This window comes from Onychomys torridus, chromosome 19, assembly GCF_903995425.1.
Source record: "Onychomys torridus chromosome 19, mOncTor1.1, whole genome shotgun sequence".
NCBI lineage: Eukaryota > Metazoa > Chordata > Mammalia > Rodentia > Cricetidae > Onychomys > Onychomys torridus.
The window spans coordinates 48,652,603-48,678,412 of record NC_050461.1 but is presented as its reverse complement, the minus strand read 5'-3'; the positions used below and the strand labels follow the sequence as shown (position 1 = coordinate 48,678,412).

General features: G+C 39.3%; 1 protein-coding gene across 11 annotated transcripts in view; it reads left to right on the top strand.

Annotated features, from left to right (window-relative positions):
- Syne1 (spectrin repeat containing nuclear envelope protein 1) overlaps positions 1 to 25,810 on the top strand; it is a 482,748-nt gene that overhangs the window by 66,247 nt on the left and 390,691 nt on the right. For 10 of the 11 annotated variants that reach the window (XM_036168940.1, XM_036168942.1, XM_036168945.1 and 7 more), the window contains exon 1: positions 20,047 to 20,104. Coding sequence is in view for 1 of the 11 variants with exons in the window: in XM_036168948.1 (XP_036024841.1) it covers positions 20,043 to 20,104 (62 nt within the window). In the remaining 10 variants the exon portion in view is untranslated. Of the gene's footprint in view, positions 1 to 20,042; positions 20,105 to 25,810 lie in introns of those variants that run through there. The other variant, XM_036168948.1, reaches the window with a different exon arrangement.

The following is a 25,810-nucleotide window of genomic DNA, read 5'->3' as shown; positions in this document are numbered from 1 at the left end:
TCTGTGAGGCTTGGGATGTTATTGGCACATCTCTCTTCCAAATGGATAAACTGAGACATGAAGAGTCTATTCACCTTCTTAAAGTCTCACAGTAGACACTGCTACAAGTCTGAGTTAAATGTGTGGCCTTCCCAAAGCCCTAGAATTACTGCTGAGAAAATGTGTGGCTTTCTTCTGCTGGTCCAAAGACTAGCTGCCGCATCTCTAGAAGTCACTGTAATAGTCAGCATATTTTATTTTGAGAACTCCGGGGCATTTACAAGTTTCATATTAACAATAAGCATCACCATTGTAAGTGGGAAAAGAAAATGAATCGGATTCATCTTGTTTGGGCATCAGATTAACAGACATCCATCAGGTTCTGGTTGATTCCTGTTTTAGCATGGAAGTTTCAGGTCAAGGGATGATTTTATTTGAGTCCTAGAAAGACCAACACATCTGTGAACGTGTCTTATTTGGTCTGATCTTTTTTTTTTTTTTTTTAGCTGAGGAGCGAACCCCAGGCCTTGTGCTTGCTAGGCAAGCGCTCTACCACTGAGCTAAATCCCCAACCAGTTGGTCTGATTGGAACTGCCTTGGGGAGTATTATAGGGGAACTTTTAAACGCCCCTTGAGCCTTTCCACTCCATACGCTTGCCTCTTATATGACCTTTCTTAACTGACACTTTCTATGCTCAAATAATGTGAAACCTTTCTATGAGTGCTCTAAAAATATTTTTGAATATATAATATTTTTGTTACCCCGCCAACTTGCTCAAATTGCACAGTAACTACATTACTCATAGTTTTTATGTATGTGTCAATATTAGATATTTGTAGAAAATTCAGGAAGTTTATTTAAGAAATTAAGAACAAACCTATTATACCTGTGTAAATATAAATCAATTAAACAGCATTATAATATTGGTCTACAAAAAAATTCATGTTGTTTCTTCTCCCACAGTGTAAAATTAAAATTGAGAACATATTTCTAAAGTAAGAATTCTGGGTGTTTTTATTTAATTTAAATGATTATTGTAAAACAAACAAATAAAACATTTAGAAGTTACTCATGTTTTATTTTCTCTAACTTTGTTGTGATTTAATTGACAAAACCCTGTGCTCCAAGGTGAACAGTGTCGGGATTCGATGCTTGTACGAACTGTGCAATACTTGTCAGAATCCAATTAACACTAAGAGTGTAACATGAAAACAGTCGGGCTCTGAATTTTACAATGGAAACCGGCTTTTTTTTTCTACTCTGAAAATGCTGCTAAAGCATTTTTCATAAATTGATATGCAAACAGTTCCTGCAGAAGGCTGGCACGGGAGTGGTGCATTTGGTCTGTGCGCAGCGGGTAAGGCTGAGGAATGAGGGAATAGGATGCCTGCAGACAGACGAGTTGCTATAGAGATCGTCGAGGGAGAGGGCTGCTAAGAAAGCTGACGTTCCCTTAGTGAAAACTGTGTTTGGTTTAGAAACTGATTGAGTTGAGACAACTTTCAAAAGTCAGTAAAATAGGCAGAATATGAGAAAGACTCATACTACTACATACTACAAGACTCCAGGTGTGATAAAAGGTACTGTTTCTCATGATTGTTCGTGTGTGTGTGTGTGTGTGTGTGTGTGTGTGTGTGTGTGTGTGTGTACATGGTTTCTACTTCCACTTGACTCAAGGTTACAAAAAAATATAAAGAATGCTTGGAGCAGACTTGAAAATAACTCAGAAAGTTTGAGTATATTTTTATTATTGCATCTGAACCTCCAATGAATAGAGTTGAAGTGAATGGTATTAATTGTGTTTATGGCTTTGGAAAACTTAAAAAAAAAAACCCTATTTGTAATAAAAACCTGAATAGCAAAATTTTATATGATTCTTCATTGGTGTCTAAAACCTAAGATACCAGTGCATGAAGGTTGGCCATTTTGGCAGAGCTGAGGAATACCTCAAATTGATAAACAAAGATGCTGTTGAAACCTGACTCACAGGACAAAAACTGTCATAGTCTCTTTGTAAATCTATTTCCTTTTTATTTCTTATGCAATGGGTTTAACTTTTAAGTGTTTTGACATATTTCATGTCTTCGTGTGAATAAAATGGAACTATTTCATTATATCTTCATTTTTTCCTGATTTTTTCCCCAAGTTTATTGAGTTTCAACTGTTAAATAAATTGCATATAGATGATGTATGCAACTTGACGTTTTGACCAACATACACATTGATTATCAATATCAACACAATTACTATATCATCACTTCACAAAGTTACAGTGTGTGTGCTGAACATACTTAAAATCTACTCTAACCAATTTCAAGTATTTAATATTAATTACTATCTGTGCTCACTATTTTTGCAGTAGATCGGCAGGTATTGTTCATCTTTTGGATATTTACAGCAATGTATCTCCATGTTCCTCAAACCCCAGTTTTGATAATCTATATTCCTCCTTCTGCCCCTTTTGAATTCAGCTTCTTCAGATTCCAAACATAAGTAAAATTATATAGTCTTTGTCTTTTTGTTTTTTGATTATTTTGCTCTTCATAACACTGTTCAGTTTCTTTAAAAATGTCACAAATGATAGATTACCCTTTATGAAGTCGAACAATATTGAATCTATCATCTATCTGCCTGTCTACCTCTCTATTTCTCATCTACCTATCTATCTATCTATCTATCTATCTATCTATCTATCTATCTATCTATCTACCGCTATCATCTATCTCTTTATTATCTATTGTTTATCTATAATTTATCTATCTTCTAGGTATTTATCTACCATCTATCTATTAATAATCTATTATCTATATAGATGTTTTATCTGTCCATTTATTCACTAGAGAACAATTAAATTGATTACAAACTTGCATAACACAAGCAATACTGCATGAACATGCCATTTTTTAACGCACTGATTTCATGACTTTAGGATGTATGTTAGAACTGAGATTGCCCAATCATATGACGTTCAGTTATCAACTTCATGAGGAGCCTCTATACTCTCCTCCATCATGGCTGCACGGAGCCATATTTCCACCCATAAGAAACCGTCATTTCTTTTCCTTTACATCTTTCTTGACACTTCTCTTTAGTTATTTGGTAACAGTCATTCTTCCATATGCGAGATCAACATTTCATTGTGGTTTTTATTCATATCCTCTAATGATTTGATGTTGAATCTTTCTCATCTCTTTGTTCTTTACCTGTGTGTCTTCCTTTGAACAATATCTGGGCAAGTTCATTGCCCCTTTTACGTGAGGTTGTATGTTTTTTACTCCGGAGTTGTTTGATTTCTTGCATATCTTAGATATTAACCCCTTATCAGATATATGGTTTGTGGACGTCTTCTCCCCATCTATAGGCTGACTCTTCACTCTGTGGGTTGTTGTTCACTTTGCTGAACAGAATTTTTGGAGCTTTGTCACTTGATAAAATCTCATTTAGTTTTTGGTATGGGGAAATGCCTCTTCGGAAATTATTGCTCGGGCCAATGTCAAGAAGCTTTTTACCTTGTGTGTTCTTCTAGTAGTTTTCTGGCTTTGGTATCTGGAATATTTAAATCTCTGTTCCATTTAAATTTGATTTTTGTGTGTAATTTAAGGTACAAATCAATCTATTCATTTCCATGTGTAAACATTGTTTTCATAGCACCTTTTATTAAAGAGATGCCCTCTCCATTGTGTACTCGTGGCGCCTTGTCAAAGAACTCACTGCCTTTTACATGATTTTTTCCTGTGTTTCCTATTCTGCCCCTTGTTTGTGTCAGTTTCTATTCCAGAACCATACAATTTGATTATTATAGTTATAAGACAATGTGAAATTAGTATGATTCACCTAGTTTTGTTATTTTTTCTCATCAGTTATTAACGCATTTTTTAAAGATTTTTTTTTTATGGTTTAAGGTGTTCTTTAAGTCTGCCATTTCTTTATTTTTCTGTCATGATGGTCTGTCTATTGCTGAAATTGAAGTATTGAATTCTGCTACTATTATTGTTCTGTAATCGATGTCAACTTTCATTTGTGTTAGTATTTGTTGTACACATTTAAGCACTCCAATGTTGAGGCATACACACACTATGTTATAGCCTATTAATTAATGACTATTTGTCATTATATAATATGTGACATTTCTGACTTAAATTATATGTTGTTTGATACATATATGGTAACCTTTGATCTTTTTTATTTACAATTTCCTTGGAATCTGTTAATCTACCCCTTCACTTACAGCCTGTGTGTGCCATTAAGTTATTCTGGTGTAGACTCTTAACTCTGTCCCCAGAAGTCTATGTATTTTAATTAGTTAACCTACCTATGTTTAAAGTTACTAGTCAATAAGACTTATTTCTCCCCCTTCATTGTTTTCTGACTGCCTTGCAGTCCTCTTTCTTTTCTTTTTGTCTTCTGTCTCATGTGAGTTGATGATTGTTTGCAATGTCAGGCTTGCTTTTTACCTTTACATTTTGTGTAAACAAAAATTCTATATATCTTTTCCTTCATGGGTAACATGAGATTTATATGAAACATCCTAAAGTTGGACCTTTGACTGTATTAAAAATATGCTTTAACTTCTCCCATATTTTCTTATTGATGTCACAATTTACATTTTTAGTTAAACATTATCACATTATTATACTCATAGTTATCTTCAATACTTTGGATTTTAGCTTTTGCCTTCCTTAAAAGTTGTTTACATGGCCATCACAGTACTGGGTGTTCTAAATTTGCTTACACTGTTAGCTTTACAGTGAATTTCTTACTCATATCTTTATGCTACAGGCATCTTTCTATTTCTATTTGAACAACTCATTTAGCATTTCTTTAAGGTAGACCTAGAAGTGAAGAACTTCCTCAGCTTTTATCTGGGAAAGTCCTTATCTCTTCCTTAAAAATACTTTGAATTCTTTGTCAGGCAGTTCATATATCTCCAGGTATTTAGAGTCGATTACTATTGCTTTATTTTGCTCTTTTGATGTTGTCATATGATTATTTGTGAACCTTCTGCGTTTCTCTTGGTGTCTGAGAATTTGGCCTGATTGGCATCTATTCTAGTCTTTGCAGACAAAACCGTTCACTCACCAGTCATTCTGTCCATGGATTGTAGGCAGACCAGCCTTAAAGCAGGTGTCTGATGTCTTAAAGCAGGATGGACTGGCAGTTGGATTGTGGGATAGATGGATCTGTTACCTGGGTACACAGAGGCTTTCTTGTACCATTGAGCTGGGCCAGAGCTATTTTCCACTGTGGTGAACCTGACACAGAAAGTATTCTGAACTGTGAGTCCACAGCACCGGTCCTAGTACCAGGGTAGGCCTTTGGCTGAGTCCATGAAAGTCTGCCTCAGCTGGATTGGGCCTGGATCTGGGTCAATCAGAACAGTCTTGAAGCTGGGATTGTGGCATCACAAGAAACTGTTCAGAGCTAATTCACAGTTCATAAAAAGGTAACTGAGTCAGTTCCTCTAACTGGGAAACAAACATGGGCACACTAGTCCTCTGCTGCTCTGATACAGGCTACTAGTACAAGCCTGCTCCTCCTGCAGGTTTATAGTTTGTTGTTGTTGTTGTTATTTGTTTTGTTTTGTTTTGTTTTTTGTTTGGTTGTTTTTTTGTTTTTGTTTTTGTTTTGTTTTCAAGACAGGGTTTCTCTGTGTTGTTTTGGTGCCTGACCTGGATCTCTCTCTGTAGACCAGGTTGGCCTTGAACTCACAGAGATCTGCCTGCCTCTGCCTCCTGAGTGCTTGGATTAAAGGTGTGTGCCACAGCCACCCTGCAGTAAGTTTATGATTTTTACATAAAATGCACCATCCACTCATGAACTGGTTAAAATTTGGAATATCTTGATTGGCTACACAAAAAAATATGCCAAAATTTACAGTCTTTTAATTTTTTTAGTCTCTGAAAAATCTCATCCATGTATACTGTGTACTTTGTTTATATTTTTACAGTCTTAGTCACACATTTATCAAGTGATGTGAGTTTATATCTTGCAGAATTTCGGTTAAGACTTCTTTGGTTCTAATCATTCAGAATTTCTGTGAAATAATATACCTTCTAAACTCAATAGTATTAAAATACTGGGGCTGGGGTGAGAATGCAAGGATTTGATTTTAAAAAGCACTCTTATGCTTTGGCAAAAGGAATAACAGACACAAAGACCATAACAAAAAGTACAATCAAGCTCATAACAAAAAGTACAATACAGGTTCTTTGTTAAGGAATGACTGTTTTGCTAATCACCCATTTCTGTGATTTCTTATTCTATTGCTTCCTGTTCTCACCTCCCATCTGCATCCATGGAATTCCATCTTCTTGGATAACTATCTTCTACTCATTACCTATATTCAGGTGAATTGAAAAGTAGCTGGTTTAAGACAACAGAGAATTGTGAGTCTGTAGAAAACTAGAGAAATTAAGTTGCAGGCAAAATTATGTTCTAGGTAAGTGGTCTTCTTAGAGGGTTGAAAGAATTACTCATTGGTTAAGAGAGCCCATCACTCTTGCAGAGGATCACAATTCAGTTCCCAGCATCCACATGGAGTGGCTCACAACTACCTGTAACTCTAGCTCTAAAATGATGCCACACCTCGGGCCTCCATGCACACCCTCACTCATGTGCACATAGCCACATGCAGATAAACTAACATGCATGTAATTGAAAGTAGGGATAGAGGCTGAGCATGGTGGGGCACATCTTTAATCCTAGCACATGGGAGGCAGAGACAGGAGGATCACTGTGAGTTGGAGTCCAGCCTGGCCTATGTAGCAAGTTCTAGGCCAGCCAAGGCTAGTGAGACCCTTTCTCAAAAAACCAACAACCAAAAACAAACAGACAAAGAAAGGTGGCCTGGAGAGATGAGATGGCTCTGGAGTTCAGAGCATTGATGGTCTTCCAGGGGAGCAGAGATTGGTTCCCTACACTCATATGTAGGCTGACAACTGTCAGTAACTCCAACTGAAGAAGATCCAATAGCTCTGACCTTAGCAGGTCACCTGTCCTCACATGCGTGTGTGCACACTCACACCTACACACAATTTGAAAAAGCACATTTTTGGCTCATATTCTACCTACATGTCACTCTTTGGCAAGCCCTCCATTCTTATTTCTCCTGGGTGATTACATTTATAAGCTGAGAGATTGGCATCTCCCGCATAGAAACACCAAACGTGGATGGGTGGCACTGTGGAGGTCAGGGAGAGGGCAGCTGCTGGTGTTTTGTGGTGGGAGAAGTCAGAAGGGTGCATTGGCTGCCGCAGGGTGTGGAAAGGTACAGAAGGCATGGCTGGATCAACTTAGGAAGTATATAAATCAGTAAGAAAAGATTCTAAGTAGTAAATAAGCTAATGTGCTTGGATGGTTCAGACAGCTTGATGTAACTGGCAGCCTCCTGGCTGACAAGTGTGGTCTTCTCCTTTTTCTTGCACTACTCAGTGTGTTCTCATCGGTTTGGCTTTGACACACAAAGAGGGCCTTAGACACATGGTTCACTTAGAAATAAATGGAAGGGGCAGCATCTCATGGTGACAAAGGGTTTGGCTCTTGGGGGTCAAGCACACCTGGAAGCAATGTTTGATTCCCTCTGAGTGTAATGTCTCTAATGTGACATGCAGCAAATGAGAGCCGCCTTCCTCTCTGTCTTTTAGACTTAATGACTAACACTGGAGCTAACACAGCTGGTGCCCCGTGGTACAGGCTGGGTTGTGTCCTTCAGTGTGGAACCACTCACTCTCCATCTTGCTGAAGTTGCCAGATCAGTCCTTCTTCAGGACTCACCCTCAACCTCTAAGGAATCTATCCCCTCCCAAGGGCCAGCCCATATCCTGCAGCTGATCAACAGATGCGACATCTCTGCTTCTTGCGTCTACGGAGAACTCAAGACTACCCTCGCTTCAGAGCTAAAATTGCATCTCAGTTTGGCACCTCTCTCCACCTAGCCCTGCTTCCCTCATACCCCTAAAGTTGTTGTGACTGAGAGCACATCCCCCGAACCCTCTCTCCAAACACTGTTTCCATAGATACGCATGGTTTCGAGGCAGCTGCAAAGGTGGATATGTGTGGAAGGGAAATAACACTGTGGGATCCTACGTGAGCCAACTTCTAAGAACATCTGGTTGCATTCTGTTTCCTGTTGAGGGGCCCGGGGCGGCAATGTGAGACTGAGACTCAGGCTGGAAAAGTGAGAGGAGTACAGAGAGATCAAAGTGTCACTGGGCAGGGCACTCTTTGTAGCATGGAAAGATGGTGGACTATGTCTGGCCTAGATAAGCAGTCAAATCTACCACTCAGCTGCATTCAAATCATTTCTCATGTGGGTAAAGGGGGCAAAGTACTAGGAGGATTTCACTTGACTTAGGCACTTACTGAAACACTGTTTTGGACACCGAAGCACCTCATCTCTAGGCTTAGAACAGTGCCTGACTTGTCTATTGAGTATAACGAAGTGATTGAAAGACCAGGTTTGGGTGATAGACAAATGCATATGGCTTGCCATTTGGTGTCACGGGTGCCACCTTGGGCAAGTTGGTTTACCTTGCGAGCCCCAGTATCCTAAAGTATGCCGACGGGCTGGGAGGTAGGGAGGGCTCAGTTGTCCTCATAGTGTCTTTACCATGTTCTTTTACTCAGAGTTTAGGAGGAAAAGGCTCAGATGTGAGGAGTACTATTTCCTCCTAGTTACCAGTGGGTGATTGATTGGGATAGGTAGGCAGCCATCCACATTGCCTCACTGAGTTGTTACAATGTTTAAATTAGATAATGGCAGTGATGACTGTCTGCAACATTATACTAGCCACAAAGGTTCTAACTAGATGATAGAATTATATGATTAAAATATAAACACAAGTACATTGCAAATGAGCTTACTCATGCATGTGGTTGGGCTGGGACCCAAAATATCCACTAGTCATAGTTGATGCTATCTGTCAGGGAAATCCTTGCAGGAAGAAGTGACATATAAGGTCCTGGAACTCAGTGGATCATCTTCACTGACAGAGGGGTCAGGATGGCACCACGCTCCTGAAGCAGCTGGGAGCTACAGTGCCCTCTGGTGCTCACTGCATGACTGGTCTTCTGGTGATGTCTTCCAGTGTCCTGAGCACACATACTGGGATGGAATCTTTTCAGACTGAAATTTCCAACATCTCTCACTAAACTGTAGTTTGACTATGTATTTTAACTTTTCCTCTTTTAGACTCTTAATGTTTTTTCACCTCATCGTATTCCCAGTTAGTGTTAAAATTGTAATTTCTTTTACATCTTCAAGGGATGGGCACCATAAAATAAAAGTCAAATTGTATCAAGTTATTTTACTTATATTCAGAAAATGATAAAAAAATTAAGATAAAGGAAGCTTGGCATAAGGTGAGAATAAGAATCAGTACTAGCAATAATGTAAAATATAGTCTCAAAAGATGAAAATTCAGGATTATAATCTTGAATCCAATTAAGATAAAAGATAAAGTTTAATGAAAACAACAACAGCAAAAGCCAAATACTGAACATTGCAGAAAATGGGTTATGCTTTCTTGGGAGAATCGTGATTGGTTTTTAAACCTTCACTGGTTTGGAGGTACTAAGTTTCTTAACAGCGTGATCTACTAAATGCCCCCTTCCTCGCCTACAGCAAATAAAACACTGTATTCTGACCCACAGATGGTCTCTCACATCTATTTATTTATTTTTCAAGTTTGTGTGTATGTGTGGGTGGGGGCACCCTGTCACTGTACACACGCAGAGGCCATAGTACAGCTCTCAAGAGAGTTGATTCTCTTCTTCCAGCATGGGGGTCTGAAAACTGATCCTGGCCAACCAACACCTTTTACCCACTGAGCCATCTCCCTAGCCTGAATTCTAGCATGCTAGTGCATTAACGCTGATGTAAGTGTTCATATGGAGGTATTTCAGAGAACTTTCAGTATTCCATTTCTAACTAGGAAAAGAAGATCCATGGCTGTTAATTTTTCTTTTTCTCACACAAAACTTAAACTACAATTCTCTTTGACTTCTGTCTCCCAGTGCTAGACTTCAAGGACCCCAACCCAGCCTTTCAGTTTGATGGACACAGGATGAGTCCAGGGAAATTTGTCACATAAGCAAACCAAAGTAAATAAATAAACAAATAAAATAGAAAATTCAGTTTCTATATCTGGTTAAAATTAAAATAACTTAGTGTAAGAGTCTGAATACCTGAATAGAATTTCTCTAAATTCTATTATTCTCCAGACTTCATTGTATTCTATAAATATCTGAATTTATAATTTTATTTATATTGATAATAATTATCTCCTTATTTTCTTTTAAAGTCAGTTTTATTTTTGACCAGCACAGGATTTTTGCATATTGTGAGGCAATGTTTTGATGTATGTATACATTGGATAATGAATTCTGTGTAATTAGTGTATACATCACTTTTGACTTTTGTCATTTCCCTATAAGGAGTATGTCCAAACGTACTCCTGAACTACTTCAGGGTATAATGCTTTATTATCAAATATGTCACCTTATAGTGCCAGAGAACACCGGAACTCATTCATACTATTTATGACCTATGACCTAATCAACCTCTGACCCCCTCTTCTTACCACACTCCCTGGCCTGGGGTGACCATCATTCTACTACTCAGTTCTATGAAGTCAGTTTCTTTAGATTCTCATGAGAGTGAGTTTGCAGGGTGTTTGGCCTCTCTGGTTTCATGCATCACAGTCCCTCCAGGCCCATGGGGACATCTACATTGCTCAGCCTTTGCTGGTTTATATCCAGGCTCATGACATACGCTCTGCTGTGCTCAGCAGTCTCCTTATGAAACCAAATGAGATGAACATGCAGGAATGTGTCAGTCCACCTGCTCTACAGATACAAAACATTCTGATTGCCTCCCTGTGTGACCATTTTCTTTGCAAAAACTGCAGCACAACAACCATGTATGTACACATAAAGGATGCCCAAAGTATTAAAAATGTGCTGAAGCAACTTCAATTTATTATATTTATCTAGACTTAAAGGGCATTAGAGGAGCTACCAGCAGGAACTGCCACAGGAGACTGTTCTCTGCCTCTCTGCTTATGTCTATTGGTTTTGTCTCTTTATTATGACTGTTTCTCTTCCAGGCACACATCTCTGCCACTATCTTATACATAGTCCTTTATGAAGACATCTAATCTAAGCAAGCAATCCCAGAGTCTTTAGGATCTAAAAATTATCACATGGTACCCTTGACATGTATTTTGTGTGACCCTCAACCAGGATCTGTGGCAGCCCCTGGTAATCAAAGTATTTACACTTCTTTACAGAAAAATATCCACATTAAATCAGATAAAAGTAAGATTATAAATAGCTTTGATTCAGGTTCCAGCCATTGTGCCTCCTCACGAGAGAAGAGATCTCCCACAGGAGCCAAGTGTTTTCCCACAGCTTCATGCCTACTGCTAAGCCAGGGCACATCATCTGATGTGTGTCCTTACTAAACCATCCATGCTTAACTGTTTCCACCCTAACAAATACAACTATTCAACTAATGAAGCATCCTTACACATAGCTGAGTGACATGCTGTATAATTTTCCTACACTGAGAATGGCAAGTGAAAAATGTTATGATAATTAGTTCAGATTGTATTTTTTAGACAACAATAACTGCCTCAAACTTATCAATTATATATTTATTCATTTGCCCTGTATGTTTCTTGAAAAAAAATTTTAATTACCAAAGCAAGATAAACCAAACACAGTATCAGGATAGACACACCTTCTCCCCACCCATTTCTTTTCTATCACAAAAGATTAGATTTAGCTGGAAGAGTATGTCAGATATCATATAAAATTTCATTTAGACTAGATAAAGTTGTGTAACTTCTATGGAACTTTCACCAAAGTTCTCAGACTCACTAAATTTTGACATTTTATAAGCAACATATTGTAACAACAAAAATTTCTACCCAAATAAGCAGATTTATTGTAGGGATAGCAAAATAGGATGAATAGTTTGGGTATAAATTAAATTAAATGGAAAACCTACAAGATGAGTCTCTTTCTCAAAAAAGTCTTCTAACAGTAACAGTCAGGATTCAGCTGGTCCATGCCCATCTACATGCACAGGGCGTAGTTTATGGTCATGGCTGTCAACTGGGATGATGCTGACCCACAGTAGAAATTGTCAATGTTTGTAGATGTCTTTAATTGCCAGACTGTAATTGGGGTGTTGCTCACATCTAAAGGGCAATGAGCAGGGATGCCATCAAACATCTGCAATGACAAGAACAACCTGCCATAATGATTGTATTTTGATCATAATGTCAACAGTGCTGAGGCTAAGAGATCTTGTCTTAGAGACTCATAATTATATCCTTCTGACTCTTTGAACCTTAATTTAAAGTGAAGGGTACTACTGTATTTTGCAATATGATTTTAATGAAATTGGGTTCTTTGGATCTAGTCAATGGCTTTACATACCAAAGAAATACAATTCTAATTCCCAAAGTCTTAAGAAAAGTCTGTGTTTAGATAGTGACATCTACTTGAAAAGGGATGGAAGCATTAGTCAGAGCATTCACTGTCCTAAAAGTGTGCTTTGTTCTCATTTTCCTCAAGGACATCACCCTCTCTCTGGGAGCCTATTGATCCTTGCTCTCTCCTCTGTCCGACTTTACCTTCAGTTCATGCTGGGTCTTATGCACAGGAACTTGAATTTCCTGTTTCTTGGCATTTTTTTCTCATTATTTATTCATCAGACACCAAAATTCCAGAGGATGAACCCACGCAAGTAAACCTGGAATTTTTCACCACAGAAAGAAAACACACACACACACACACACACACACACACACACACACACACACACACACACACTACACATGTGTATTAATGGGTCTGTCACATAGTAAAATATTTTAGTTAGTCTTTGTTGTATAGCAAACTCTTCCACAACTTTGTGGCTTAAAACATTAACACAGTGATGGGCTGTGCGTGATGGCACAAGTCTTTAATGCCAGCACTCAGGAGGCAGAATCAAGTGAATCTCTGAGTTTGAGGCCAACCTTGTCTACATAGTGAGTTCCAAGCCAGTTGGATAAGACTACACAGTGAGTCTCTGTCTCAAAAATAAACAAACAAACAAATATTTTTTTAAAGCAATCACATCTAGATCAGAGTATGCTTGGCTGGTAAATTTTAAGCAAATATGAATAGATTTATAAAGGTTGCTTATCTAATACAATGTGACAAGAAGTCTGTTAGTTGACTGGGGACAACTCCGGGAAGAAAGCTTTCTTCCCATGAGGAACATACACTTAATTTCGCTGGAGTATGGGAGAGAGTGAGTATCAGATGGTTTGCCTACTTACCTGGGTTCCCTTGAAGCTGAATTCACCTATAGCATTTCCAGAACTCTAGCATTCAAGATGACTCTTCTGACAGTTGGTATTAACTATAAGATGTGACATTTCAGTCCTTCTCAGTGCTCTGAAATAGGTTGCTTTTCTTGTACAGTAATTCTCAGACAGTGATCCTGGACACTAAGATGGGTGAGCTGATCTCTTAAAGCCTGGAGTCAGAACATAAAGTCATTCTTGCTCCATTATTAATTCCATCAATACAATACGAGATCAACAGAAGGGAAGGAAAAAAATCAATCCTACCCTTTGGTGGGAGGAAGTACAAATTCATATCACAGAGGTGAATGCATACAGCAACCACAAGACTTTGTGATTTAACATTTAAACTCGATTTTGGTTGCCTCTTTTTGTATTTTTCTATATGCAAAATACATGGCTCCTTCAATATGCCATCTCATCTATTAGCAATCCCATCATCAAGCTCTAAATTCTAGATTAAGCCATCTGTATCTGGTTCAAGTTCAGAAGAAGCTCCATGCTGACTCCTTCCCCTCCATAGACCTGACATCTAAAAAGAGGTTATTTGTCTCCCACCTGTTTGGTTACAATGATGAGACAGTCAGAATGTTGCAGTGAATATTTCTGTTCCAGAATGAACAGAAGGGAGAGATAGTAGACGTCAGATTCAAAGTCCTTTTGAACTTCACCAAGATGCATGTGGCCACTGTAACCTCCAGGCAAGGACATTCCTCAGTGTTTCTAGTTAGCAGTGGCTATTAGCTGCAATTCATGTTTTCTTAACCTTTATCTTAGCAATGCGATGCCATGAATCTGATGTCTTCTGTTCATCTGAACTGTTCCGTCTCTTTGGTGTAAGTTGATGTGCTAAAAATATAATTGGTTCTCATGATTGTGCAGCAAGCGTTAACTGTTGAGCCACCTCTCAAACCCGCATTATAACTGAAACTATGTCATTTCCTCTAAATTGACATCTCCCTTTTCAGATAAATGCAATGTCTAAGAGTGTTATATAAGTATCTTTGCATTAAAGATACTTTCAGGGCATTGTGACACCCTTCAAATCTAAAAGCTGTGGATCCTAATCTAAGGCAAGCCTCTTCTGAATTTAATATTCTTTTTATGAGGCATGACAATTTCCAACCCCAAATATGCCTGTTTCCTTACACAATACTTTCTCTTTTTGGTGCTCTTAATGTTAAAGAAGACAGTGATTGAAAATGGATCCCCTTAGGAATTCACTATTTGGCTTTTTTTTTATCATGTTTATAATTCTGGATACAATTTATGATGTCTATTACACTTATGCATATATTAAGTTCTTTATGTCTCAGAAATATGTTCTTAAAGAATCTGTTCAACATGTTGGAGTTATGATAAATATGTAAATGTGTATAAAAGATACACGATTAGAATGTAATGGCAGTTGGTATACCCCTTTCTGATCCTGAGAGGCTGCTTGGAGTTCCTGTGCTTGCCCTGAGCATTCCACTACACCGCCATTTTGTCCTGAGTAAAGGCTAAACCTCTCTTTGCAAGTTTATCTGATTTTTTCTTTCTTTGGCAGTGGGGGAAATGTGGTGCTAGAGAGGGAAGCCAGGGCATGTTGAGCAAGCATGAGCTACACCCCAGCTCATTCGTTTACTGAAGTGTCTTCTTTGCAGTGGTGGGTCACACAAGGGTGAATCAGTCTGACGTAACATAGAGGTGAGTTTGAGGAGAGTGACATTGGAGTTCAAACATAAATTATTTACAGATTTACTGTGGAAGCGTGGAGGGACAAAGACTCCAGGATGGCCTCCAAGCAATGAGCTGAATGACGGGGAATCTTCTGCTTCCCTGAAAGAAAGAAGGTTCATGCAGGAGGAAGAACATACAGTTTTTGTCTTTCTCAGTCTGGGTCACCTTGCTTAACATCGGAGTCTCTAAGATTTTATTTTTCTTCATAGATGAGTAATGTTTCATTGTGTATATGTATATGTAGATCCTAGCCTAGAATGTGTATGTGTATGTGTGGTGATGTACTATGTCCCCCAACATACTGTGTCCCCAATAAAATTTATCTGAGGATGAGAGGAAAAAGCCAGCCACTACAGTAAACACAGAAGTCAGGCAACAGTAGCACACGCCTTAATCCTATCACTTGGAAGGCAGGGATCTGTCTGGATCTCTGTGAGTTCAAAGCCACACTGGGAACAGAGCCAAGCATGGTGACACACGCCTTTAATCCCAGCACTAATCATAGAGGTCTGGAGGTCTGTACAGACAGACAGGAAGTAACAGAGCTGGGCAAGAAGAGGAAGTGATGTAGCTGGGCTGAGAGAGCAAATGAGGGAGCAGAACAGAAGGGCATATAGGCATGGGTAGACAGGAAGCTCTCTTTGGAGACTGAGGTGAGATTAGCTTGTGGCTTTTCCTATTCCTCTGATCTCTCTCAGGCTTTAGCCCCAATTTCTGGCTCTGAGTTTTTTATTTTGTAAGACTGCTTAACAATTTCTCTCTCTCTCTCTCTCTCTCTCTCTCTCTCTCTCTCTCTCTCTGTTTCTCTCTCTCTCTCTCTCTGTCTCTCTCTCTCTCCGTGTGTGTGTGTGTGTGTGTGTGTGTGTGTGTGTGTGTGTGTGTGTGTATATGTGTGGGTGTGTGAAGTCTAAAGTCTACAAAGGAAATCAAGACAGGGAAGTATTGGATGGGGAAGACTAGAGAGCAGGCGAAAAAGCACACTGGACATGAAAGTGGGAGAGTCTGCCATGGGCCAGGTGGCAGGGGATAGACAGAATGGGAAAGGAGAACAACAATAATACTTTGTTCCAAAATGTTCTAATGGTGTCTAGCACATTAAAAGCTAGTTTAAAAAGCAAAAACACAAAAATACTATGATGAAGAAACAACCGACGACGATGTTGGGAAAAAAATAGGAAATAAAGCTGGCATCAAATGGACAGTTTGCTTTCCATTGTGATTCTTGGAAGTAGGGTGATGAATTTAGTTATGAGCTAAATCGAGTTCACTGTGTTCAGAACACGCAAATACTGAGAAACGTATGGAAAAGACATATTTGTGAGGTTGTGTGCATGCATAGTTACACCTGAAGCTGCACCATATTGTTCTGAAGTTCAGAAGACAGAAGGATGTCACTCATATCACTCCTACTCAGTGCATTTAAACAGTGACATGTGCATGAAGGAACCTTACTGGCTGTCACAGGGTGATTCCTTGTCAATAGCAATAGGAACATCTTATCCTTTGAATAGGTTTGGGTTTCATTGCTGGACTGTTCCTTCTGCAACTAAGCCATTTAGATGGTTACTGTGAGATTTAATTGCCAAGTCTGGAAGTGAATTATTTCACTTTTACATTTAAAAATGAGAATTTCATGAAAGGGCAAGGTTTAAAATATATTTTTTTTTCTTTTAGGAAAATAGTAATACAATTAGAAATCATTTACTTAGAACTATGCTGGTGATGTGTGATACATATCAGCATTGACTTTGGGTGGATTTTGGTGTCTCCGTGAAGTCTATCTTTGTATGCACAAGACAAAAGGAAGCTTGCAGATAATTTGGTACTTAGGTGTGTGCCAGGTTCACAAGAAAATCTGTGCCAAAAATCAAAATGCAGACCCAGTGACTTAGCTTCCAATGAGATTGACGCAACCCAGGACCGCAGCTCCACTGGGCATCCCTCAATTTATGAGATGATATACAAACATTATGCTTACTCTTTTTGCATTTTAAAGTGATGCCATCATGGTTTATAAAATACTATACAGACCCAGCTAACTGAAAAATGTCACACATGTTCTCACTGTATCTATAGTCATAGATTTAGAATTGGAGTTTATAGATTATGAAACTCTGAATTTTATCAAGCTTACACATTAAGATGACTTTTCTGCAACGTGTATTTACTTGTAGAGTCCAAAGGTTGAAGGTCAGACTAAAGCCTACTCAACCATGAATTTATGCATTTTTCAGGTGATCACATTGGGTAAGATTAATAGTCAAGTTTCACATTATCCTTGAATATGGTGTTGCAGGATCTTACTTCTTTTCTGGAGTCTAAAACAGGCTCTGCTGTTGGGTGACTTTGGTCAAAAGACTTCATCCTGAATGCGTCAGTTTTGTTTTCTGCAAACTAAAAACTATGATTAGTTTGATTAGTTTTGGTTACGTGTTAGCTGTAAGAACCAAGTAAGTTATGGATAGGTAGGTAACTCAGAGCTCTTCCTACGTAAAAGGGAGAAGGCTCTAATCCCCAGCACCCATATAAAAACCAGACATGGCCATGGACTCCTGTAACCCAGTAGTGGGACACTGAAAGTGGAATGCACAGAGTTTGCTACCAGCCAGCCTAGTTGAAATGGTGACCTTCAGGTTCACTGAGCATCCAGTCTCAGGAAATTAGATGGGGAATGAAAGGGGAGGCCATGACATCATTCTCTGACATTCGAATGCACACACATGGGTGTATATTCCCCACATGCACATATACCGCATAATATACCAAACACACACACACACATTTAATGAGTGAATACATTCATTTATTATATATTAGGTATGACAACTATATAATTAAAATATACCATGTAGGTGTCAATGTCTGATACATAGGAATTTTGCCTACTGTAATAATGGTTATAATGAATTTCAAAGTTAAAACAAAAACCAGTAGGAAAATACATAATGGCGTTCTGTAAATGTGGATAAATCCAAACTTTCTCCAAGTAGGAAAATACATAATGGCATTCTGTAAATGTGGATAAATCCAAACTTTCTCCAAGTTAAAAGGCTTCATTACCTATTTCTGGGTTTGTTTGCCCATTTCCTCCTGATTATCGTGTTTGATGAAGTTTGAATTCTAGCGCACAGTCTGACATTCTGAGGTAAAGCCAAGCAAGGTCAGATGCAGAGTTAGAGCTTTGAGCATCTGCCCATCTCAGCAGAGGTGTTAAGATTGTGTCTGTCCATCTGCACCCTGCATAGTATTTTACAAAGCTGGCATTGGTGGGTGGACTGGGCACAATGAGCTGGCCATGCTTTCTAGGGAGCTAAGCTGCTCCCTCTCTCTCTGGTTGTCATCACAAACCTCTAATTAATGCCTTCCCCAACACTAGTCTATTCCTCCATGTTAGTTTTCATTGCATAACAAATCACTACTCACCTGGTAGTGGAAAACCACATGCATTTATTGCCTCCACAGTTTTGTGGGCCAGGAGTTTGTGAACCGCTCACCGGGATTGGCTGCAGATTATCCAGGCTACAAGGTGTCTGCTGGGAGTCATTCTTATTTAGAGGCCCTTCCAGGAAGTCCTATTCATTCCCATAGTGCATAAGCCTAGGGGTCCAGATTCTCACTGGCTCTTGGTTCCCTTCCTAAAGGGGGTGGGCTGCAGGTTCCTGCCATCACCCTGCTCTACTGAGAGTTCACAGCATGACTGTGGGTCCCCAAATCTTCAGGAAAATATCTCACTCCCGACAGCAACTTAAAGTGATATCATAGGGTTAGTATGCCACCACTCTATCATACTTTGTGAGCTAGACACAAGTCATAGGCTCTGCCTACACTGGAGTGTGAGCTGCAGGGAAGAGAGTCACGCATGTCGCTCTATCTGAATGCTTTCCTGGGTGACTCCATGCTGCCTTCCTTCCCCATTTCCATCTCTGTCTCCTCAAAGAGTCCTTACTCACATCTGTTTGTCCTTTCCCTTCCCACCTAACATTGACTGTATCCTTTAGCGGAGAAATTGGTACTCAGTTGATCTCAGTGAAGTTTCTAACAGACTTGTTGACGTTAATTCATTGGTAAATTTTTAGTGAATGAAGGTAAACATAGGGCTAGCCTATCACATATCACATATCTAAGGTATTTGCTAATAATTTTTAAGATGACAATTTTAGTAATTATTTGAGAATGTCATACAATGTGTTTTTATTATATGCACCTCTTTCAAGTCTTCCCAGACTCAGCCCCACCTCCCTAAGTCCAATTTGTGTTGCTTCAATACTCTTATGGGAGTGGGCCTGCCCTGGAGCAAGATCAATCTAGTGGGGATGTTTGCCTTTAAAGACTGTTAGTTATGCGGCGCTAGGAACACGTCCCGAACACGACAAAAACACAAAAGAGTTTTATTAAAGAGGATAGAGGTGACAGGCCTGCGTGAAACACACACGTGGGTGAGGAGATAAGGAGACTCATGCAAGATGGCGCCAGCTTTTTAAAGGTTGGGCCGTGCATGCGTACAGGGACTCCTGTGGGTACTCCACACATGCACGTAGATTACATGGCTGCGCGCGCACTTTACACAACCACGTAAGGCCACAGAGTCCCGGTCCCGAGAGATGTCTGACCCGGAGATGGCTATTCTACACCGGAAATAGTTAGGCGGTCCACCGGGCAAGCCCAACCGTTTGAACATGTAATTAGCTATCAAAGACAAATGCCAATAGCTCTTCAGCTAGGGCTTGGGAATCCGTGGCCACTGCTCCCATGGCAAGCTGGAATTTTGTCCGGCTTGAGCTTTCTAATAACTTCGAAAGGATGGGTCTAGTTATTTATATATTTAGAGTTGTATTGAACCTTCAAGACAATAACTAGTAAGTTGAGTTAGAAGATAAATTAACTTTATGACCTCTTTTAGAGGTGTATAACCAAACATTTGGTGATACAACTTTGCAACCTATCCTATTATCTAACCAAAATTATTCTTTGCCTTCTAGATGAACAAGAGATTGTACAGAAGCGCACCTTCACAAAATGGATCAATTCCCACCTGGTCAAGGTAAAGAAAGCCTCCCAGAGTTAGAGGTTCATATTATTGGCACCAACAGTAATATGGAGCCTCGAGTTCATGAGGCTCATAGAGAGCACATTATAAAGGAGGACTGCTGTCCCCACTACTGATCCCTGATGTTGGTGGTATGGGTTGGTTAACTGCTCCCTAAGGGCGGGTTTGGTTAATCACCTTTAGGGGAAATGAGTTGACAACTGGTCAAGAGATTCTATTTTATATAATTTTTATGAACCTTGAGAAAATAATCCTCTCAGTTACAGCTTCTACGGTTCTGTATGTGTTGTGTCAAAAGGAAGATCCATGCTGGATTTTTGTTTGGTTGTGTTGATTCCAGTTAGTACATAAAGGGGCAATGAACAGTCTGCTTTGTTCAAGGAGCTTTATCTGAGCAGATCCTGACTCTGTTTCCCTGTGTGCTTCGGTGAAAATGTAACCTAGATAGTGGGACACTAGAAACACTGAAATCACCCAGGAGTATCTACATGAGATTGTTAGGTGACCATGTGTCCACATGTGGCACTGTCATTGAATATAAATGCTAACAGAAAATGACTTTTGACCATAACAGTTCACTGTAAAATTATTCCCCTATGCTGCTGATTGATAAAAAAAAAAAAAAAAAGCAAGCACAATGAGAGACTTCATATTTAAAATAAGATAGCCTCCTTTGACAGGACAGTTGTCTAAATTCTGTGAAGGGTGGTACTCAGATTATGTACAACAACTCCTGGGAGATGTCTACTGTAGTTTGAATCCTAAACATTCCTCAAAGGTCCAGTGGCTTCTGCAATGAATGTTACTGTCTCACAGTCACAGGATCAATCTGCCAGAAGATTCGGTTCTTTTCATGAAGGGCTTCCTGGCTTGATGTCTGTTGCCTTCTTCTGGCATCTTCACATGAATGTAAGAGAGTGAGCTCTGGTCTCTCTTCTTCCTGCAAGGGCCTATGAGTCTCACCACAGAGACCCACCTGTGACTCTGCCCAAGCCTATTTGCTGTGTAGAGGCTTTGCCTCTAAACACCATCACACTTGGGTTGAGGGTTTCAACATCTGGATTTAGAGGGTATCCAAACATCTAGCCTATGATAGGCCCCAAGTTTAGTTTGACATCTTTAGACTTGAAGCAAGTAAACATTCCTAATATACACTGGGAACTCAGCCTGGGGATAGTGTTCCTCTCATGGCTGACATTTCCCTATGTAGTAATCCCTAGAATAGAGAGCTTTGTGCACTGGGATTGCTAAATCTGATAAGCAAATAATTTGAAAAAAAGCTAAAGTGTATTTCATTCCTTCGATACATGCCCCCCCCCTGCCCTGACCATCTGTTGGCATCTATCAATGAAAGTAAGAAAAATGACCAATGCCTCAAAATTGTTGAATCTTTTTTCTTTCTAATAATTTAAATGTTAGTTTTAATTTTCCATGATAAGCCAGCTCATTTCATCTCTGTGAACATGAAAGGAGAAAAATGCTGTTAGTAAGGAAAAATTAACTTATTTCTAGAATGCAGCTTATAAATGTACAGGATTTTGACAGTCTAAAAGCTTAGGTACAACAATCATGGGAAATGTTGTAGATTTAAACTATAATGGTAAACCCTAAATTCTGTGATAATATCTTGCTATCTTTAGTGTTTTAACAAACTAAAATTATTTCAAAAATACTTTAGAGAATAATTTAAGGCCCTCATTATTTTAAGGAATGTATCTATTTCCTCAAGATCACCTTAGGAAATTGACTATATTCAAAATCATCTTTAATAACAGATCCTGGAGATAAAGAGTTGAAATACAAAAACGTTGGTATCTCTGTCCTGTCTGAGGTCATCCAGTTTTGGGTCCATGGGGACATATTCAGAGATGCTCATAGAGGTTAATTTGGTGAGGTGTGTGTGTGTGTGTGTGTGTGTGTGTGTGTGTGTGTGTGCATTTGTATGCACATGTGCGTGCTCAGCTGGTGGCCAGAAGCTGATGTGGGCCTCTTCAATCACTCTCCATTTTATTTTTTGAGATGGGATCTCTCACTGAATTCAGAATTCACTGATTCAGACAATTTTAAAGATCTGTTTTGTTTCAATTTTGAATGGCCTTTGAATTCTAAGCCCGCCCCCAACCCTGTCTTTGTTTAAAGGTGCACTCTACTGTGTCTGGATTTTTATGTGCCTGCTAGGGACCAAACTCAGGTCCTCATACTCTTGAGGCAAGCACTTTCCATGCTGAGTCCCTCTGTCCCAGAGTTTTTAATGGGAATATTTCATTTGTGTTTTTTTGATTGTTCTCCTCGGTTGCAGGCTCTATAAATGATGTATAATTAAATAATCAACCCTTTTATTGATGGCAGGCATTCCAGTCTGCTGTGACAATTTTTTGTAGATATTATGACAGCAGTTATGAAGAGATGGCATGTAGATAAGTGTACAATATGGCTTCTGAAAATACACTTTCATTAACCCATATATCTTAGTGAAGCAGAGGAGAGACCTAAGAATGTTCTGTGTATGATGTTATGCCATTTTAGTACATAGCTATGAAGTCTTTAAATTTGTGTGCATAATTATACATTTCTTGTGTTGGTTTTGGGCTCTCTGTGTCTGCAATTATCTGAATCACTGGAAATCACAAATGGTCAATATCATGCAATATAGTCCTAGATAAAACAGTGTGTGGTTTCATGAAGCTGATCATTTCTTTCTGAGATGAGACTTCTCTTTTAGGTGAGAAAAGTATAATCCTCTTTTTATTGATAAGAATTCTGTTGCATTCTATTATTTAATTCTGCTAATTAAAGGAAGTGGAAGTCTTTGTCACCATTACATTGACAGTAGCTTCCAGGGACAGTTGTATAAGGCCAGGTTCTAGTTTTGTACTTAGCCTGTTAGCATGAATTATAAAGTCTGATTTTTACACTGTAGTAATGCTGTGTGCTGAGCACTCATGTGCTGACTATGGAACCTCAGCCCATCTATATTTTATCTTATTTAATTCTCACAGCAATCAAGTGTGTTATTTCCATTCATTTATAGGCCAAGCACTTGAAGCTTAGAGTTAATTAATAAACTCGGCAATTCAGCAAATGACCAAGCTGGGGTTTGATCCCATAACTCCTAAATGTGGGTGTTGGAGGTCAGGTTAGCTGTAGGAATGAAACACGCTAGGCAGTATAGCTTGAGCAACAGTTACTACCCAGTTCTGAATGCCAAGAAGCCTGAGGTCAAGGCACTGGGGTACTTAGTCTTCCTGGCTTACGGGGCTGCTGCTCTTTCTGTCTTCATTTGGCAGAGAATGAACTCTGGTCTCTCTCCTTCCTGTTCTAAGGATGTTCATCTGTCTTGTCCAAGGGCTCCAACCTTAATGATCTTACCTTAATTATCTCCCAGAACCCCACCCCTCACTTCCACACTAAAGGGTCATCCTGTAGCAGATAAACTGGGCCCAGCTACAGACATTTAGTCTTCAACAAGCAGTGACCACTGTGTTATACTTTAATTTTGTACTTTATTTAGTTACTCTCTCATCAGGAATGTATTAGGTATCTATTAAGGCTAAGAACTATGACTGCAGTGATATAGACCTGGTAACAGGGTAGACAGATAACTACAGTCAAATGGACAGGGCCTGGGGTCATGTGAGGGAAGTCAGTGGAGTGCAGGCTACCCAATATGAAGACCTGAGTTCAAAGACCCACCCAGAGCCTGTGTAAAAAGCTGGTCACACTCAATATCTGTAATGTAACTTCAGCACTGTGGGATCAGAGACAGATGGATCCCTAGAGCTCACTGACCAGCTGGTTGATCTGAATCACTGACTTCAGGTTTACTGAGAGACCTGTCCCCAAAATAAGAAAGCTGGAAAGTGAGCAAGAGACTGACATCAACCTCTGACTCCACAGATGTGCACACACACACCTGCATGAACCTGTGTATTCATGCAAGCTGAGACCACACACACACACACACACACACACACACACACACACACACACACACATTGGTTCACAGAGCAAATGGGAAATGTATTATGTTACATTCTGTGAGTCGAAAGGCCAGCATTCCCTTGAGACTCTAGGAAGAATCATCCTCACCTCTGTCTAACTTTTGATGGTGGCTGTCTGGGTTTGCTGTAGCCTGTACTTCTGTATGGATCTCAGTCTATGTCCCCAAGTCCCTCTTCATATAAAGATACTGGACACACTGGGTTAAGATCCACGCTAATGACTCCATTTTGACTTGATGAACTCTGTAAAGACCCTATTTCCAAATACCGCAGCATTCTAAAAGTAATGGGATTCAGGTTCCAACGTGCAGAAGACATCTATTAAGAGAACATTTTGTTTTTATGCCAAATTTTATTTGGTTATGACTTTAAAAGGGCCAGTTAGGATTTCTAGGTTAAAGATCTATAGATCTATGCTGATTAAACTAAGTGACATGTTCACTTTAATGGCTGATTTCATTTTCCCAATTATCTTTCCACCAACAGCATATTACATGAAAACACCTTCTTAGTAGAGTTTTGCTCTCATCCTTTTCCTTACACACACTCTGGTGGGCCTATTAGTGAGCCAATACAAGAAGACGATAGAGCAAAGGGGTCAAAATAGTGCCCAAATCCACCCTATTCTTCACTTGTTTTCTTAAAGCTATAGTACCCCTATGAGGTCGTGAATATGTTAAATACCTTGCTTTTCATACTTTTCCAGTGTATACACAAATCAAAACATCACCTCATACACTGTAAACATATTCAATTTTTAGCTGTTAATTATACCTTAATAACTCTAGGGGAGTTGAATCGAAAATTAGTTATTTCCAAATATGCAATTAAATGGTTACAAAAGAAACCCGTTTCAAAATGCATCACATTCATTAGTTTGAGAACTGTTAGAGTATGGATAATGTGAGTTCAGTACTCTCAGGTTTATGGAGATTAATAAATATTTCGATAAAGGTTGTCACAGCTTCTTCCTTAAAACCACATCATATCCACATATTGGCACCTAGTTTGGAATGTTGTTTGGCAGCCTAAGTGATATTCTAGAGACTGAAAATGAAGCCATGAACAAGACAGAAAAATAATTTCCGTCGGCAGTGTAGGTAGCTAGAGGTGACTGGATTCTGGATGAATTTTGACAATAAAGCCAGTACGATTTGAGGATGGATCAGCAACTGAGTATGAGCAATCAGGAGGTGTCAAATACAGCCCCATGGAGACTGTGTGGAGGGAATAAATGAGGGTGTGTGCTGGCTCTGTGCTACATGGTAGAAAACATTTTGTTGTACAAAAAAACATTCATTACTAGTAGAGCTTTCTCTGGCACCCTTGAAGCTGGGCCAGCCAAAGGGGGATATTGCCTTTGGGACCTTTATTTGATGTTTAATTAAATAATAAAGGAAATGGAAATGGTTATGCTCACCATCAGAGGAAATGAAATAGAATGGAAGTGTCTCCCCATCTCTGCCAAAGACTGGTGGAAAATAATACCAAGTACTTCCATAAAAGCATTGAATGAAAAATAGATGCATACAAAACATTTGAATTGCCTTGCTTGTGGAGCTATGGGGATATCTTTTATTTTGTGAATGACATGGCAATTTTAGTTAGATCTTGCCGGTGGGGATCAATCTGGTCCAAGACTAGCTTGGTACTTCGATTCATTTTAGTGTAGTAGGCTCTTGGCCAACCTTTCCAGAGG